This window comes from Onychostoma macrolepis, chromosome 11 (genome assembly GCF_012432095.1).
Source record: "Onychostoma macrolepis isolate SWU-2019 chromosome 11, ASM1243209v1, whole genome shotgun sequence".
In the NCBI taxonomy this organism is placed as follows: domain Eukaryota; kingdom Metazoa; phylum Chordata; class Actinopteri; order Cypriniformes; family Cyprinidae; genus Onychostoma; species Onychostoma macrolepis.
This window is the reverse complement of record NC_081165.1, coordinates 12,367,650-12,385,990: the sequence shown is the minus strand read 5'-3', so window position 1 is coordinate 12,385,990 and position 18,341 is coordinate 12,367,650. Positions and strand designations below refer to the sequence as shown.

At 37.2% G+C, this 18,341-nt stretch overlaps 1 protein-coding gene across 7 annotated transcripts in view; it reads right to left on the bottom strand.

Moving 5' to 3' along the window:
- Nucleotides 1–1,660: 1,660 nt before the first annotated feature.
- The window catches only part of atp13a3 (ATPase 13A3), a 50,797-nt gene continuing 34,116 nt past the window's right edge, over nucleotides 1,661–18,341 (bottom strand). For 4 of the 7 annotated variants that reach the window (XM_058791852.1, XM_058791851.1, XM_058791853.1 and 1 more), the window contains exons 14-34: nucleotides 17,195–17,383; nucleotides 15,024–15,085; nucleotides 14,754–14,904; nucleotides 14,542–14,658; nucleotides 14,436–14,462; nucleotides 14,186–14,339; nucleotides 13,971–14,091; nucleotides 13,707–13,831; nucleotides 12,844–13,016; nucleotides 12,475–12,603; nucleotides 12,309–12,388; nucleotides 12,117–12,159; nucleotides 11,907–12,016; nucleotides 11,052–11,148; nucleotides 10,842–10,914; nucleotides 10,421–10,586; nucleotides 10,113–10,288; nucleotides 9,608–9,696; nucleotides 9,188–9,268; nucleotides 7,739–7,831; nucleotides 1,661–4,631 (exon numbers count right to left, since the gene is read on the bottom strand). In XM_058791852.1, coding sequence (XP_058647835.1) covers nucleotides 4,431–4,631; nucleotides 7,739–7,831; nucleotides 9,188–9,268; nucleotides 9,608–9,696; nucleotides 10,113–10,288; nucleotides 10,421–10,586; nucleotides 10,842–10,914; nucleotides 11,052–11,148; nucleotides 11,907–12,016; nucleotides 12,117–12,159; nucleotides 12,309–12,388; nucleotides 12,475–12,603; nucleotides 12,844–13,016; nucleotides 13,707–13,831; nucleotides 13,971–14,091; nucleotides 14,186–14,339; nucleotides 14,436–14,462; nucleotides 14,542–14,658; nucleotides 14,754–14,904; nucleotides 15,024–15,085; nucleotides 17,195–17,383 — 2,457 coding nt within the window. In that variant the 3' untranslated portion in view covers nucleotides 1,661–4,430. Of the gene's footprint in view, nucleotides 4,632–7,738; nucleotides 8,113–9,187; nucleotides 9,269–9,607; nucleotides 9,697–10,112; nucleotides 10,289–10,420; nucleotides 10,587–10,841; nucleotides 10,915–11,051; nucleotides 11,149–11,906; nucleotides 12,017–12,116; nucleotides 12,160–12,308; nucleotides 12,389–12,474; nucleotides 12,604–12,843; nucleotides 13,017–13,706; nucleotides 13,832–13,970; nucleotides 14,092–14,185; nucleotides 14,340–14,435; nucleotides 14,463–14,541; nucleotides 14,659–14,753; nucleotides 14,905–15,023; nucleotides 15,086–17,194; nucleotides 17,384–18,341 lie in introns of all 7 variants that reach the window. The other 3 variants (XR_009273435.1, XR_009273434.1, XM_058791855.1) reach the window with 3 other exon arrangements.

Here is an 18,341-nt window from a genome sequence, read left to right as displayed (position 1 = left end):
ATACATTTCAATGTAGAAGCTACTGCAGAAAATAAATGAAAATGAGATGAACCATAAAGCTACAAGCACATTATCAAAATGAAGAAAACTTCAATTTAATCCTCATTTTCAAGACTGCATTACTTGGTAAAAAGTAACTGAATTAAATACTCCACAAGCATATGTGGTGTTTGGGTGTCCATTTTTTTGTTTATATATATATATATATATATATATATATATATATATATATATATATATATAATCAAACCCTCCAAGTCACTACATCTTTTCCAGAGAGGTCCTTTGGGGATCACAGCAAGATTGGCTGTTACATAAGAGCAGACGTTTGTGGAAGCATACGGTATGTTCATGTTAGACCAGCATCCTGAAACAGAACATCAGTTGGAGCCCGACCAGAAGGCCTGACCTAAAAAGTCTACAAATCGATATTTCAGACACAGAGCTTGAGGTCAAAGGATGTCATAGCTTTAATGGGGGCTTAAGTCGGGTTAATGTACAAATTTATGGGCAAACACATAGTAAAAACAAATCACCTGCTCCGTGGCACATGCACGTCAGAAAGAGTTCACAGAAAACGACGCCTAAACAAACTGACCTTGACACTTGCTCGGGTCACATGATCTGACATAAGAATGAAAAGATTCTACCAGACACACGGGTATTTCTACACAGTTCAAAGAGGTGGCCACCCTTTGAGACCCAGCAGGTGAAGAAAGATCTCTCTGGCCATATCACATTATTGTTGAAGATGCTGATCCTGTGAGAGGATTTCTTACCCTTATTGAAAATGAATTGTGTCTATATTTCCCCTCACGGCCAGCATTTTTTTTCTGGAAGCTTTCTGTGCTACACTCCTCTCCCTGTCAGCTCTTCGCACTACTGCTGCTGCTGGAAGCCAAAAGAAATGAATGTCATGAAAAGCAATTCAGGGAAACGCTAAAAACAAAGCAAACAAAAGAGCAAAACGCAGAACCGCTGACACGATTTTCTATTTTAAATTTGGCTCATATATTGTACAAATTAACTGTTATTCTATTGTATTTATCACTTTTGATTACAATAAGAGTCAAAAGTTTAGGGTCAGCAATTTTTTTTTTTTTTGAGAAAAATATTTTATATTTATAATGTTACAAAAGATTTGTTTCTGATAAAAAAAGCTCTTTTGATCTTTATATTCATCAAAAACATTAAAGTTTTCAACATTGATAAGAAATAATAGGAAGTAAAAAATAAATAAAAATCACCAGTATGACTGCCCCTAGATTAATGTATATGTATAACTGACTAATTAAAACGTAAATCAAAAGTCAAACATGATGCTTATTTGCATGAAGTTAATGCAACAAACTAATTTGTCTTGCTTCGTTTCTATTACCTTTTCTTCGAAGTGAGTGGTGATAAATAACATCCAAAATATTATGCATAAAATATAAAAATGTTCCATACCGCATTTTAGCAATGAACAAAAAGAAACTTCTGTTTGTGACATTTATTTCAGCGCATTAAGTAGGGGAGGAAAAGGATAACTTACAATTTTTATTAAAAATAAATTACGTGTGTATAAAAAAACTGCAATGACAAATTTATATCTCTACAAAAATAAATAGTGGTGGGATTTAGAATACCTACAGAACATCTCCAAGAATACGGACTCGCATTACTTTTCCATACTCATTTATTTAGCATTAATCATTACAAATACACACATTTCCCTGAGGAAATTAACCACTCCAGCTTTAAAAGAACCAGTGGCTGATCTTTTGTTCACGTTTGATAACACCGTTCTCAAATGACAATGAATATGACATACGGTACAAAATGAACGAAAGCAAGGAGTAACATTGTGTACTGAATAACCTCCAGTAATCAAACACTCTTATTCCTGTGTGAACTGCAGATATGACAGATAACATGAACACTGCCCCGGTTGTGAAAAAAAAAGAAAAAGTTTACATTTGAAGATGTAAAAGTGAACAAAACCAATACAAATGTGCAGGTTTGTTATTGTGACAGGATTTAACGATGTTCTCCAAGGCCTAGCAGCAACCTACTGCCTCCTAGAGGAAGAGAAACTGATTGCCACATCACACAGTTCAGATCAAGACGAACAAAACCATTTAAATAAAAAAAAAAAAAAAAAAATAAACTTAGCATTAACAAGAACAATAATTAAAAAATAAAATAATTTAACATTCCCCAATTCCCAAATCATTCAGCATTGTGTTCACATTTGTTAAGGACATACAGGTTTTTTTTTTCTTTTTAAAAGATTGTTGTGTTTGTTTATCCATCCGGGGTCAGTAGATGGTGTGAGCTGATGCTTTGAGGTGGTAGTTTACAAAACTGATACATCATGTAATTGATCGTCTCACCAAGGTCAATAACAGTAAGGTGATTTATTTATTTTTTGTTGCCTCGTTCAAGGAATGCCCAGAAAACACGCATTTATGATATAAACAAACATACGGACACAATATCGGACAAACACGGTTGAAAAGAACACACTGCAATTATTTCAGATGATCAATACCATTTCATAAAACAGTACCAAAGTATTGCAGAAATGGAGCAATAAATACAGAGACAGATTCAGCCCTTTTTCAGATTAAACTGAAGAATTAAAAATAAATCAACATGAATTTGAAGTCCAAACAATAAATAAACAAACATGGAAGAAAACCTATGATCAGATTGTAAGATTTACTGTATGAACTTTTTGTAGAAGGTTTTTGTATAAGGTTTGTGTAGAACATATCTTTAATATGTTTACAAAATTTTATTACCTCACATTATTTATTAAATAAAGAGAAGCCCAATAGACATGAAACTGTTTGTTTTTTTTTTGTTTTTTTAATAGTAAAATTTTACTATCATTTATTTTCCATTCGAAACTTCTTGTGTGTGTGTGTGTATTAAAATGTAAAAAAAAAAAAAAAAAAACAAAGACACCAACCTAAGTGAAGTGACTGACCAAAACTTCACATGGACTATCAATGGCTTGGATTTTTAGATGAGCGACAATACAAACTGTCAGAGATCAAACAAAGGTGACCACCTGATACTGTTTAGTGGTTCATTTCAGGAACACCATAAGTAAAAATACAAACACGTTTTCCTTCAAAAACCAAACAAACAAATAAACCAAAAAAAAAAACACTGAGGCAAGCCTGCAAGTTGAGGATAGTTGAACTGCATTGCATAAATTATGTAAGTAAATCACATCTGGAAGAAGGGAAGGGATCAACTGCAACATTTCGAACCTTCAGTTTGTTATTTAGGATTTTAAAAAAAAGTTCCTTTTTTCATAGATTAGCAGCAAAACTGTTAATATAAGTCATGCACAAGTAATACTGTTATGAGGCCAATTTTGAGTGATTTCATTGGCAGCCTGATTTGATTTGGATTGCAAAATTTGAACATACCATTTTCAGATAGTCCCCACCTTAAACAAAGACTCCAGTTTAACGCTCTATCATTTGTACTTTTTCCTAATGAATGTGCCCTAAATTTCTTTGTGAACAATCAATGCACCTGAGCCCCTTCCAGCTGATTACCAATGCAATTCCTAGAAATGCGTCATTGCAAAAATGATGATGCTGAATAAACCAGGACTTGTCATGAAAAAAAAAATTGGTAAAAAGTTTCAGGATGGACCAAATCGAAACCCATCACTGGATACTGCGCCAGGAGAGGTGAACAAAACACAAACAACTTTCACAATGTTTGGCCTTCCTCACCTGAATCCCACCTTGATTCTTCCATGGGAAGAGATATGAAAAGTAAAGATCATGTGTAATTATATATATCTCTACCTCGATATATTTGTAAAAACGAGCTGGCTGTAAATGAAGCTGGATCTTGGATTCTGTGAGCCACTAGAGTTTGGTTTGTTCCGCATGCAGCGATGGTTTCCAAAGCGTTTGCATGCAGCCCCTGCTGCGCAGCCTGTAGAGATGATACGCTACAGACTACATAAGAGGACGTTGCTTGAAATCCAGTGAAGAGCTGATATCCGTAGGAGAGCCACCAGGTCCATGAAATCACGGAGAAGGTGATGTAAAGAGCCACATTTGGTAGAGTTCAATCACTTTGCAGTCTACATGATGTCTTAAGGGGATATCGGTGACAAACCGCATTCCCGTGTGGGCGGAGCTTCCACAGTTCCCAGCCTGTGAACCCCGCCCACAACCCCCCCCCCCCAAAAAAAACAATCTTGAGCAGCAGGAAGAAAAAATAAAAATCAAAGAAGAGAGACAATGAATCACCTCGAGATATCTTTGAGGTGTTAATACAAACTCTCCTTTGCAGGTTTTTGGTGTCTTTTTCATATCTCTTTTAACAAAATCGTTATATTTGACAGTGCTTCATTTGTTTAAAGGTATCCCTGGTGGTTTGGACATGCGATACGGAGTGTGTTGGTGGAAACGCTAGGAAACGGCTTCGATCTGGTAGGAGCAGTCGTCTGGATGAGGGTTGGGTTTGGCTTCAGTAGTGCTCTTAGGTTTGGGAGGCCAGTCGGGATCCACGCTCAGCTCTTGGGCCAGGTGCATGTACCGAGCCTTGGGCACTTTTTTCTGCCGGCAGCAGAGCCAGGAGAGGCATTTCGTTCCAAACATGTCTATTCCTCCCTATAGACACACATACACACACCGGCCAAAGGGGAAGTGGAGAGGACAAGAGAAGATAACAAGAAATCTGGTTTTATCATTTCCTTCGAAGGACAGAATTCAAACCTGTGATGGAAACACTAAGCTATAACAAAATAAGATGAGATATACATTTTCATATGCAGAAACAAAGTCAGAGCCTTTGGTCTGTCTGTACAGTATGTCATGCCTCTGAGCACATGCAAGGGTAATGCCTCTTTATGCTTATTAAAATTAATACCAAAATTCAGTAAGACCAAAATGCTTGCTTTAGCTACTTTTGAAGCTCAACCGGCATTAAAAAGAATGTTCTGGGTTCAAATCCATAGCATGCTGACAGTTACCACAGAAAATAATTGTTTTTAAATAGTTTTTAAAACAACCAAAAGTTGTGTATAAAGTAATGCGCCTACAACACAAGTATATGGGGTAGGCCATCGCACTGGGATAAATATAAAAAATACACTCAATTATAAAACTGAAGATGGTACTTGCATGACAAAACTACTACTACAAAACTAGCTAATGTGGTAAAGTATAATGAACAAGTTAATTCTCCTGTTGGCATATTTTGGTATGGCAGGATTAATATAAGCTTCAACAAAATGATGAGCAATGCATTTCATTTTGTGAACACATCTGGAGGCCCAGCTCCATGAACTTCCAATGTAATTGCATTACTGTAAACCGTTTTGGCTTATTTTTACGTTCTTGTCAAAATTATTTTTTAGTGGTAATCAAAAGGCAGGCCAGATACTGTCAATAAAGCTCGCTTTAAACCCGGAACATTCCTTTAAAAGGAATATTCCAGGTTATGTGCAATTTAAAGTCTATTATATCAGTGTTGTTATTGTTAATTAAAACTGAAACTATTAAAAGTCATTTTATAAAAAAAAGCAGAACTACTAAAACTGAAAATATAAAAATAAAAATATAATTTAAAGGGGTCATATGATGTTGATAATGCAATGTTTTTACATGGTTCAAGGTTATAAAAAAAAAACATTTTCCACATACTGTACATTATTGTTGCTCCTCTAAGCCCCGCCTTTCTGAAACATGCCGATTTTTACAAAGCTCATCGTTCTGAGAAGCAAGGTGAGTTCTGATTGGCCTGCTATCCAGTGCGTTGTGATTGGCCGAATACCTCAGGCGTGTGACGGAAAAGTTATGCCCCTTACCGTATTGTGATGCGCGTCCCGGTGCGGCGAGACTAAAACCCACTATAAACGAGGCATTTGTTGCATTCAGTGAGGACATAATTACTGATTATAATGACTCATACAGTGTTTTTACGCATTGCGCCGCGTAAACATAACACCATGTCTGCATTTGTGATCGTAGAAACGCCAAACAAGCACTACTCTACGCTGCTCAAAACTCGCGTTTGAATAGTCAGAAGCACCAGACTGTCCTTGCGACGTTGGAATTGACCCACTTTATAGTGTTCACATTGTAGGCTACTCTCTCGCAGGTTCAGGAAACAGTCCTCTGTAAAATGCGCAGCACACACTCGAATATTTGGGTTGAACTGTTCTGGAACAGTGTTGCAAATACAACTTAACCACTGATTTCTAGTCGTGTACTCATTTGGAAGGCCAGACAAAGTACTTTCGCTTTCACAATGAAACACACAGCGTCTCCACGACATGGCGGCGGCAGCAACAATACTACAGCGAGAATAAAAGTTACGCCTTCTTTCATTGCGTGTACGTTTGGGCGGTGTTATGCAAATCCTCCTACACCGTGATGTAGACATGAGGGGGCGTGTTTGAATGCCGTTTTAGGAAGGCGTGGCAGAGTCTTCACTTTTATAAAGAATATATCTTTGGGTTTGAAACTTTACAGATATTATGCGCGCACAAACAGCTTGTAAACACTCCAAAGACAAAGGAATACATGAAATCGCATCATATGACCCCTTTAAGAAAATTCTAAATATTAAACAAAATCCGTATAAATAAAAATATCTGTATGAGGACACCACAACACGTTTCACATGTGCTTTTCAGATGCAACCTCAAACAATTCAATAGGAAACTTGCAACCAGAAGTTTATCCAACTAGAAAAGTAGTCCCACTTTAAAAAGACGATTCAAGCAAGTAAAAATGACTGCCTGTGAAAATCGACAGCAGGCCAGATTCATTTTTGAACCCCGAACATTCATTTAAAGGAAAAATCGGAGTTATTTACCCTTCAATGTCTATGACAAATTTACCATTAACTACCGTTCAAAAGTTTGGGATTGGTAAGATATGAACTTTTTCTTCAAGTCTCACCAAGGGTGCATTTATTTGATTATAAAAAAATGAATAAATACTGTAAAAATAGTAATATTCTGAAATATTATTATAATTTTAAAAAACGGTTCTAGTAATGTTTTAAATAAATGTAATTATTCCTGATGGCAACAAACGGAAGGTTAAAAAGGCAAAAACACTGATTAAAAAGATATTCATTTATAAAAAAAAAATAAAAATCTTACTGACCACAAACTTTTGAACGGGATACCAGTAATGGGACTTTTCGTAAAAGACTAGTTACATCGTACTGCAAATGCTACATTTAGTTATACAAAATCAATAGTTCCTCCGCAAAAACAAACTCCTTCCCATAGACATTAAGTTGCAAACAACCCGGAAAGTTCCTTTAACCAAACCAGATGCTTAAAATCAACACACAAAACACAATGTATCAGAACGTTAGTGCAAGTTTTGCGATTCACCGAGTTAGACATTAAGCATTGCTCTGTTTGCCACATACCTGCACCGTCACTGCGGTTTAAACAGACGCAGAGCTTACACATGTATGCAGTAGTTGCCACTACAGAAGGAGCATTAGAGGAAAATGGGGGGAAGTGGGGTAATCGTAAGCCCCCAGAGCATGACAAAACAAGAGTCCCAACAGGGGGCACTAGAGAGCGTTCAGAAAAATCATGTTGGCGCATGCAAGGCCAAACGTTAAGACAGGGTGCTGGGTGAGAGGGAGAGAGAAGAGGAGGAGGAGGAAGCAAAGGGGGGAAAGAGTGAACGTGGACACCAGGAAGTAAAAAGGCAGCGGTGAACAGAAGTGTCAGATTTTTCCCAACCTGTGGTGTCGGGCCTGCAGGGGAGACGCCATAGCTGCCCTGCTTGTCTCTGCTGAACACATGCTTCCATAAGATGACGTCAAGCACGACGGTCTAAAGAATATCGCAGTAGGGCGGAAAGAATGAAGAAAGCTACGGATCACATGGCTAGCAAAAGATTTATGGTCATCATTTGTTTCTGCTTTTTCCTTGTCAAGAGCAAAACTAAATACACTTCTTGAAAGGGCAGTGATTTTTTTGGATTGTGTGTTAGTTTAAGAAAAACAGTGGAGGTAAGATAATTACATTATTCTGTGTCATCAGTTCATTGGCAATGAACATTCGGCAAGATCACAGGATCGAGTCCCACTGATTGGCTGTTGTAGTCTAGTGTTCTACTGATTGACAGGTGAGAGAGAACGGTGTGACCTGTATTTAGCACCAGGAAGTCATTGGGATCTAAAAGGCAAAGCAAACAGCCACTATGCCACTACGATGATTGCTGGCATTTCTTAATCAGGGTGAGGAGCTTTCGCCCAAAGACGACAAGAATAATTTGACTCTTTCTTTGGGATTCAGAGGCAGAAGGAGCTGCTGATGGAATCAGACACACTGTACAACACATGGCCTGGCTGTACAGGGTACAATATAAATGCTGTCTCCTAATCCTGTGGATCAGCCTCAGCAGAGCGGAATTAACTTCTGTATAGGGATGGGAATCATAAGAAATCTTGGCTTCTTATTTTCATTAATGATTCTTTTAGTGCTGTTAGCTACTGATTTTAATATTGTTATACCATATGCATATATTGAACTGAATTGCATTTATATTTGAGTGAATTTATTTAGGAGGAAATGCTTAGTTAATTAAATTAATTAATTGCAAATAATAAAAATTATAAGAGAGACTTAAACGTATTACAACAAAAACCAGATGTTCAGATATTAATTCAGTAGTTACGACAAATAATTGCCTTTTTAGACAGATGAGTTTGAGATTAATTTGTTCTGAATTGATGGAAAAATCATAAGTCATAATCTCATATATATATGTATATGTGTGTGTGTGTGTGTGTTAAAGATGTTACATAGCTGTTATATATAAAATAAAAATTGTTATATAAAAATGGAACTGGTTCTGAATAAGCACCAGCTTTTTGATTCCCAACCCTATTTGTGTGTTTTTTCTGTATATCCCCATCAAATACACTTGAGAGTTTTAATTGGGTTACAGCAAGAGAAGTGTGTTATGACCCTGGCTGAAGGGTCCACTACATCTGACAGTCACATCCTATAAGAAAAAGTATCATCCATAATACAGTACTGTACTTTCCCAAATATATATGAGCTAGCAATACAACTACATAATGATTTAAACCTTGATTTTAACAAAATGACCAGTTTATTTTCACATGTGAATATCCACAACAAATAAGGTGGCAGATGTAACAGCCTGATGTTCCCACTTACCTCGATGAAGACAGACACTAGGGTGTTGACCAGCACGATGAGCACCATAGACACACGCCAGCTCAAAGGAACACATACGAGCTGAGGAGAATGTAGATAATATAATGAACATCTTAAAACATAGGTAGTTTAAAAGGTCAGTAAGATGTTTTTTTAAAGAAATTAATACTTTCAGCTAGCATGCATTAAATTGATCAAAAGGGATAACACTAATAATATAATTTATTTTAATTATGTAAGACTTCAATTTCAAATGCACATTGTTCTTCTCAACTTACTATTTATCAAAGAATAATTTAAAAAGCATCATGTTTCCACAAAACTGTTTTCAAAATTAGACACTTCTCTAAACAGTCTAGGCTTTATAAGGGCCTGAGTGATAATTACTCAAAGCATAGGCCATATATTACCATTTCATACCTCTAAAAATTCATAGATTCCAGAGATTGGGACAAACATGATGAATAACAGGAAAACGATGAGAATTAAAGCAGAGAGTACAAATGGCCCTGAAAGAAAAAGAGGGAAAAGAAAACAGACAACCAGAAACAGAGTCAATAAAGAGTAAACGGATTCGCATTTCCTCTGTTTTCAAGACAATGTCAGGCAAGAACAATTTAATTTCAATATGCATATATTACAATGACATCACTTACATTTTAATTCTAGAGAATTTAAGAGAAATAAAAAAAATAAATAAATACCCAAAATTAACTGCACAAAAATATCAGGATGCAGAGATAGACTGCAAACATTATATATAAGGTTCAATAGGAAATGTTCAAAATGTACTCTTAAAGTTCTTCAAAATTCCATATGCATTAAACAGAATATAAAAAAGTGCAAGGATTTTAAAATAACGCTGCTTTGTGAGTTTGTCACACTGCACTGTGAATGCATCAAGCTGAAAAAGGTTCATCCTTACAGTTCTTGTAGCTGGGCTGGCGGAAAGGCTTTCCTTTGGAGAAAACAATGGCAACAATGAGGTACTGAAAAGAGGAGATGAAGAAGAGCGTGGTATTCACATCATTCATGATTCTTTCTTCTTTCTCTTCTTCAGTGGAGTTATCCATGTGATGGGGAGCAGAGCAGTTGTAGAAACTGTGAATTAAAGAAAAGAAAGATTAGAGCTGATGTAAGATACGATTTTTTTTTTTTTTAATGCAACTAAGGCTAAAAACAATATGAAGACTGTTTAAGTGTGTTGCAGTACCACTAATGCACTGTACTCACTCTGGTTTGGAGTACCAGTCTAATTCTTGGATCAAGAGAAAGGCCATGATCTGGAAACCCAGGCAAATGAGAATCTGGGTCAGAACTGAGAAGAGGAGAGGACCTGAGACGAGACCGGAGGGAGGTCTTTGGGCGACAAGCTCCTTCCACGCGGAATTCAAACTCACTAGGAATGAGTGGGAAAGCAAATGGAAGAAATTATTGAACATTTACTTACGAATAATCAATAATGTACCTCAATTTTCAATGTTAAATCTAAATGCTTATTGACAACATGAAGTCAGAATATTTACTCTATTTATGTCCCAAATTATATCCAGTGCATATTATTCTAAAGAAAAGGTTTTAAGCCATTAAATACAACAGGCAACATTGAGAACAATTTGAGCTGAACAGGAAAGACATTACAGATCATACTCACTGGTGAAGACAATTAGAAGAATGATGGCCATGTCGATGAAGAGAAACTGGAAGTCGCCCAGGTTGCTGCGAATCTGAAATGCATTACTAATGGATCAGGAATGTAGACGCAAGCTCAGCATGAACTAATGACCTTCTGTCACTCACAACAAGCACAGAAAGATGTATAATAACTATAGAAAGTAGTACAACGAATGACAGGGGAACTTACGGAGTAGAGAAGGGCAACACTGAGGCATTGAATAATACTGTACAGAGCCATGAACTTAAACACACAGAAGGAGGTGATGAGAGCCGCTCTGCCCTCCCTGTGGAGAAACAACATGTGTGAGACTCTCGAAAAACAGGACGTTTTGTGAAAAGAACATTTGTCATTGGGAAACGCTGTCTACAATGTTGAAGGTCTAAACAAGCACCCTCATCAATACAGCATCCTAACCAGTTTCCACAGAAACCAATCAATCGACAAAATGTCCTGTTTCTCTCTGTGGTTCAATTAGGCAAAAACTTCAATTACTCACATTATTAAGTTAATCAAAGCCAAGAGTCTCATAATTTGTTTGTATGATTATTTAAAATGTAGATTTTACTTAATATCACTATATATATCATCACTATTAAACAAAATAAGAAATATTATTATGATATCAGGTTGTCTAGATGAAGGCCAATAGCAGCCATAGCCAAGCTTTATGCATGTCTTAATTTCTTCATTTTTAACATTATATCATCAAGCTTTTATTTTGGCAGAAAAAAAAAAACAGAGCCCTTAAAGCTTCTCTTCATACATACGTTCATGTGGAGCAGCATTTATTGTAAATATATTTATCGTTTCGCCTTAGCCAGAGGAATTGTTAACATGTCAATGCAGGATGTCACATGTTTTGGGGTTTCTGACGTCAAAAAAATCAAATGTTTGTCATTTTAATAAATGCTTTTGTTGGACTGGAGATGTTTTGAGTCCTGAAAGTTACTATAGTGCAATGAATTCAGTTTGAAAACTGAAAATGATGATTTTTCTTGATGGGGCTTGAAACAGAGCTGTGCTGTGGTGCAGTTAGGACACCTGATCAGATTGGGCACGCAGGTGATGCTGGGAGTTGTGGAGGTAAATGGAGAAGCGACTGAAGCCTCCAGCTCTGACAGAGAGATCCCAGCATGAGCTCTCTTCAGTGCCTGAGGACAAAACAGACAGAGATCATCAGCTACACATGACACTTTCAGAAGCGTAAAAGACGCATATAACCCTAGAAAGTAAGATTTTAAAGTCTCTCACCCCGCAGTCATTTGCTCCGTCTCCACACATTCCAACAAAATAGCTGCAGAGGAGAGAGGGACAAAAAGTTTAGCAAGGTTTTTAACTACTACTTATGAAAATACGAGTAATACTTTGTAAAACTCCAATGATTACTATTCTAAATAGACATGTAAACGGATCTCTCATGGAGCATGTGTGTTTAATACTCACTCTACACTTTCTAATGTCTCAACAAGCTGAGTTTTCTGGTCAGGTGCCATCCTTGCAAATACTGTTCCATGAAGCACCAGCTACACCAACAACCACAACACAATAAATATCATATATAATATAACCCATGTGTATACAAATCTAAATAAAAATTTATTTTTTGTACCTTCTGTAGCAGGTCCTGGAAATGCTCAGTAATCACAGCAAATGATTTGCCGCTCATGGCAAAGTGATACTGTTCCTGAGTTTTCATCTCATCCACAGAATGCCCATCTTCCATAATAATCTCCATCTCCTGCCAAAGAACACAAGCACAGAGAGATGCTAAAGATAATGCTTCTTGAGATTTATTTTGCGGATTACCATAGATGCATATTGCATGGTCATGTGTACTTCCATTGCATGTTACAGTGATTTTGCTAAAAGTATCTGAAAACCACAAATACTGGTGATTGATCTCAAACCATATTAACCCAGAACATTAATTCCCACAAAGCCACAGTGACTGGGTCTGGCCGGTAGATGGCGCACTGACCTCTAGTTTGGTGGGCTTGTTCAAGAGTTTGCTGGGTTTGTCGGCATAGTGCCAGGTGATCTTGGCAGCCTGGCCATCTTTAGGGGGCAAAGCATCGGCAATAATTACTCGGTCTTGTGGCTGAATCATGCCGCAGTCTCGTGCCACAGAGATGGCCGTCAGCATGTTGTCACCTACACAAGAGAAAAAGAGAAGATTAAGAAAACAAGAAAAAAACCCTTACAAAAAACCCCACATACTCTGGTACAGTGATTTTTAAATCCCATTCAGAGACTTTCAGACCACTCAATATACTGGTACAAAGGTACTTTTTTATTAGTCAGTGGACAGAGATGATGGCTGGTGTCTGGCAATGACCCAATGCTCCTCATGATTGCAAGAGTAGGTCATGTACAAATTCAATCTGCTTACATTCACAATGCAGCATTCAGCTTCGTCTGAACTTTGAAGCGCTTGGCTGGTAATCTGGAGAGCTTGAGAACCTTATTAGACGAGATTCCAGGAATACCTAATGAATTAAGCTACAAAGCTCGCAGACTCCTGTCTGCCTGCGGCTGGTCACCCTAAACTCCCTTCCATCTTCAAACAACATGGGCATATACTGCTCCTGATATGCTAACCAGGTGAAATAACATAAATAAGGTAAGAAGGGCGTAGCTGAACCAGGTTTTTTGGACACAGATCAAACATGTCCTGTTTGTGAGAACATTTATACTTTATGGGCAGCACATGCCATACGCAACTGCTCAAAAGTTTGGGGTCAGTAAGTTTTTTTTTTTTAAACTGAACTGGCATGGACACAAGCTTGAAAAACAAAAGTCACCAGTAGAACATGTAGACCACAGAAGTCATGTTTTCTGTACCTGTGACCATAACAGTGCGTATGTTGGCACGTCGTAGATCGTCCAGCACACCTGGCGTTTCCGTTTTCAGCTTGTTCTGCATGATGATCAAACCCAGAAAATCCATATTTTTCTCAATTTGATCGCTGTAGAGGAAAAGAGACCAAATTTAGTTTGACATTAAACCAGAGCACAATACGGTAAAAGTTCCAGCATAACATCATAAATTATTTTGTAAAAGACCTTAATTTTGATTGAAGTGCCAGTAAAAAGCTTCAACTTTACCGGTTAATGTTCTGCACTTTGTGAAATGTAAGTTTGGATTCCAGCCGTCTGTGTGCCAGTGCGATGACCCGGAAGCCCTGTTTGGTGTAGTCCTCCAGAACCTCTGCAAAATCTTCTGGTACTGCGTGCATTGTGAGGATAAAATACTTCAATCCAACACTGATTTGAAACTCAAAAAAAGATCAGATTAATAAGCGACAGATTTTTTAACTAACCTGTTTCTTTCTTACACAGGCTTGCCACAACCTCTGGAGCTCCTTTCAGATAGGCGTCCATACGTCTCTCTCCGATCTGACGGACAACCACGCTCATTCTCTGCAGAGCGGAGGAGAAGGAGAACTGCCGCACAATACCGATCATATATGATGCCTGCAGCATAAAACAAAAACAAAAGACAGTTTGTAAACACCAATGTGTGTCCATAAATTTCATAAATGAAACACAAATAATAGCCATTGTACATACCGAGAGCTCATAGAGTTCAGACAGTTCCTGGAAAGAAACAGCAAGATATCAGAACAATGTTTTAAAAACAAATAATTTAGATTGTAATAAGCAGAGAAATGCTCACCATGTCCTGTTCAGGTGATATGACTGGTGGTGGCAGAAGCTGATTGGGTGGTTTTACGTAAGTGAGTTCAATGCGGTCGTGGTGAGCCGTCTCCTCTTCTGTAGCTTCCACCAATATCTGAAGACCACAGATAGACAGAGCGACACCAAAATAAATAAAAAGTACAACTTGTTCCAAAACTTGAATGAGATCCTGTCACAGCAGACACTGACCCAGCCTGTGGCCTCAAACATCTTGAGGTCTAGTGGATCTCCAGAGAGCTGACCCTCAATCTTGGTGAGAGAGTGACAGGTGGCCATGCAGGACACAAACTTGGTTGTTACTAAGCTCTTATCGTCTGCTTTTTCTTCTGAATGGTGGAATCTAGGGAAGAGAGATTCTTTGGTCAGAAAAGACACTTAAATGCCTGCAGTGATAATTCAAAAACAACTTAGAATGTTCTGTTAATCTATTTAATCTTTATTTTAGAATAATGATCACACCTGCCGTCTTCTGTTCGTTGAATTCCCCACATGTCCAAGCCATCTTCTGTGAGAGTGCCGGTCTGAAATTATGCAGAGTAATACAACTTTTTTATTTTTTTTAAATAAATAAATTATAAAATAATAATTATAATAATAATAATAATAATAATAATAATCAATAATAATAATAATAACAACAACAACAACAATCTGATTTACATTATTATTAGTATAGGTGCTGGTCATATAATTAGAATATCATCAAAAAGTTGATTTATTTCACTAATTCCATTCAAAAAGTGAAACTTGTATATTCTATTCATTCATTACACACAGACTGATATATTTCAAATGTTTATTTCTTTTAATTTTGATGATTGTAACTGACAACTAAGGAAACTCCCAAATTCAGTATCTCAAAATATTAGAATATTACTTAAGACCAATACAAAGAAATGATTTTTAGAAATCTTGGCCAACTGAAAAGTATGAACATGAAAAGTATGAGCATGTACAGCACTCAATACTTAGTTGGGGCTCCTTTTGCCTGAATTACTGCAGCAATGCGGCGTGGCATGGAGTCGATCAGTCTGTGGCACTGCTCAGGTGTTATGAGAGCCCAGCTTGCTCTGATAGTGGCCTTCAGCTCTTCTGCATTGTTGGGTCTGGCACATCGCATCTTCCTCTTCACAATACCCCATAGATTTTCTATGGGGTTAAGGTCAGGCGAGTTTGCTGGCCAATTAAGAACAGTGATACCATGGTCCTTAAACCAGATACTGGTTGCTTTGGCACTGTATGCAGGTGCCAAGTCCTGTTGGAAAATGAAATCTGCATCTCCATAAAGTTGGTCAGCAGCAGGAAGCATGAAGTGCTCTAAAACTTCCTGGTATATGGCTGCGTTGACCTTGGACCTCAGAAAACACAGTGGACCAACACCAGCAGATGACATGGCACCCCAAACCATCACTGACTGTGGAAACTTTACACTGGAACTCAAGCAACGTGGATTGTGTGCCTCTCCTCTCTTCCTCCAGACTCTGGGACCCTGATTTCTAAAGGAAATGCAAAATTTACTTTCATCAGAGAACATAACTTTGGACCACTCAGCAGCAGTCCAGTCCTTTTTGTCTTTAGCCCAGGCGAGACGCTTCTGACGCTGTCTGTTGTTCAAGAGTGGCTTGACACAAGGAATGCGACAGCTGAAACCCATGTCTTGCATACGTCTGTGCGTAGTGGTTCTTGAAGCACTGACTCCAGCTGCAGTCCACTCTTTGTGAATCTCCCCCACATTTTTGAATGGCTTTTGTTTCACAATCCTCTCCAGGGTGCGGTTATCCCTATTGCTTGTACACTTTTTTTCTACCACATCTTTTCCTTCCCTTCACTTCTCTATTAATGTGCTTGGACACAGAGCTCTGTGAACAGCCAGCCCCTTTTGCAATGGCCTTTTGTCTTGCCCTCCTTGTGCAACGTGTCAATGGTCGTCTTTTGGACAACTATCAAGTCAGCAGTCTTCCCCATGATTGTGTAGCCTACAGAACTAGACTGAGAGACCATTTAAAGGCCTTTGCAGGTGTTTTGAGTTAATTAGCTGATTAGAGTGTGGCACCAGGTGTCTTCAATATTGAACCTTTTCACAATATTCTAATTTTCTGAGATACTGAATTTGGGATTTTCCTTAGTTGTCAGTTATAATCATCAAAATTAAAAGAAATAAACATTTGAAATATATCAGTCTGTGTGTAATGAATGAATATAATATACAAGTTTCACTTTTTGAATGGAATTAGTGAAATCAACTTTTTGATGATATTCTAATTATATGACCAGCACCTGTAGTAGTAGTAGTAGTAATAATAAACAGTTTATTAAATAATCAATTTCATTAATATTATTAGCAACAATAGTAATGTTTAAATAAGTAAATAAACTGTTTAATAATCAAATATTAACTGTTAAATGAAAAATATATATAAATGATTAAATTATGTATTACCTAAAAATTTATACTGCATAATATTAGACAACGGGGTGCCAAAATGTCACCACAATTCACCCTAGTTTTATGAAAAATAACCAGATTAAATGATTACTTGTGTGTGCTGAAAGTTGTTGTTAAAAGACATCCTGATTAATCCAGGTTTGTTTAAAAGAAAAGGACTTCAGTCTCCCATTTCAGTTTTTACCTTGTCAAAGCACACCAGGTTCAGCTGCCCACAGATGTTGATTCTTTGTGGGCTGATGGAGAATATCCCGACTTTCCTGAGGCGCCGCTGAGCATAGACGATGCCCGCTGTCATGGCTGCCGGCAGCGCAGGGGGCACTGTGATAGTAATGATGTCCAGAGACTTGACTATGATTTCCTTTACTGGTTCCTGCAGGATACACATCATACCAATGAAGCGCACATTTTCCACACTATATTTACTCAATTGATTCATTAAACAGGTCACATTTTCCTAGACTTCACATTTAAAATTCTGATCAAAGCAACATCCTATATACACAAATTGTGTAATATAACCTACAGTTGAGGTCAAAAGTTTACATCCCCCTTTCAGAATCTGCAAAATGTTAATTATTTTACCAAGGTAAGAGGGATCATACAAAATGCATTTTATTGTTTATTTAGTACTGACCTGAATAAGATATTTCACATAAAATATGTTATAATAGTCCACAAGAGAAAATAATAGCTGAATTTATAAAAACGACCCCGTTCAAAAATGTTTACATCCCCTCGATTCTTAATACCGTGTTGTTGTTACCTGAATGATCCACAGCTGTTTTTTTGTTTAGTGATAGTTGTTCATGAGTCCCTTGTTTGTCCTGAACCGTTAAACTGCCTGCTGTTCTTCAGAAAAATCCTTAAGGTCCCACAAATTCTTTGGTTTTCCAGCATTTTTGTGTATTTGAACTAGGGGTGTGCGATATTGACAAAATAATCTCTCAATTCTTTCTGGGATTTTATCGATAACGATAATTAGACGATATTTTGCTGTAGAAATAAAAACACTGATAGAAATGAATCTTTTCCAATAAGTTTAAACTGATTTTTGCATTTTTACCTTTATAAAGTCATTTTTTCTAAAAGTGTCCATTATCGTTTGAGTCAAATTCTTACATTTAATCTTTTGGGCTGTTACCAAGCAAATGAAATCAGTATCAACAAGATTCATCTTTGCAATGCAGAGAAAACACAGAAGCTGCATCTGAAGTGGCATTTAGATGCATTTACACACAGTTTAATGCAAGACATGAATGCATTTAACCTGCAATTACAAGTGCATAAATCATGTTTTGATATATTAAACAAAATGTTAAATACCGATA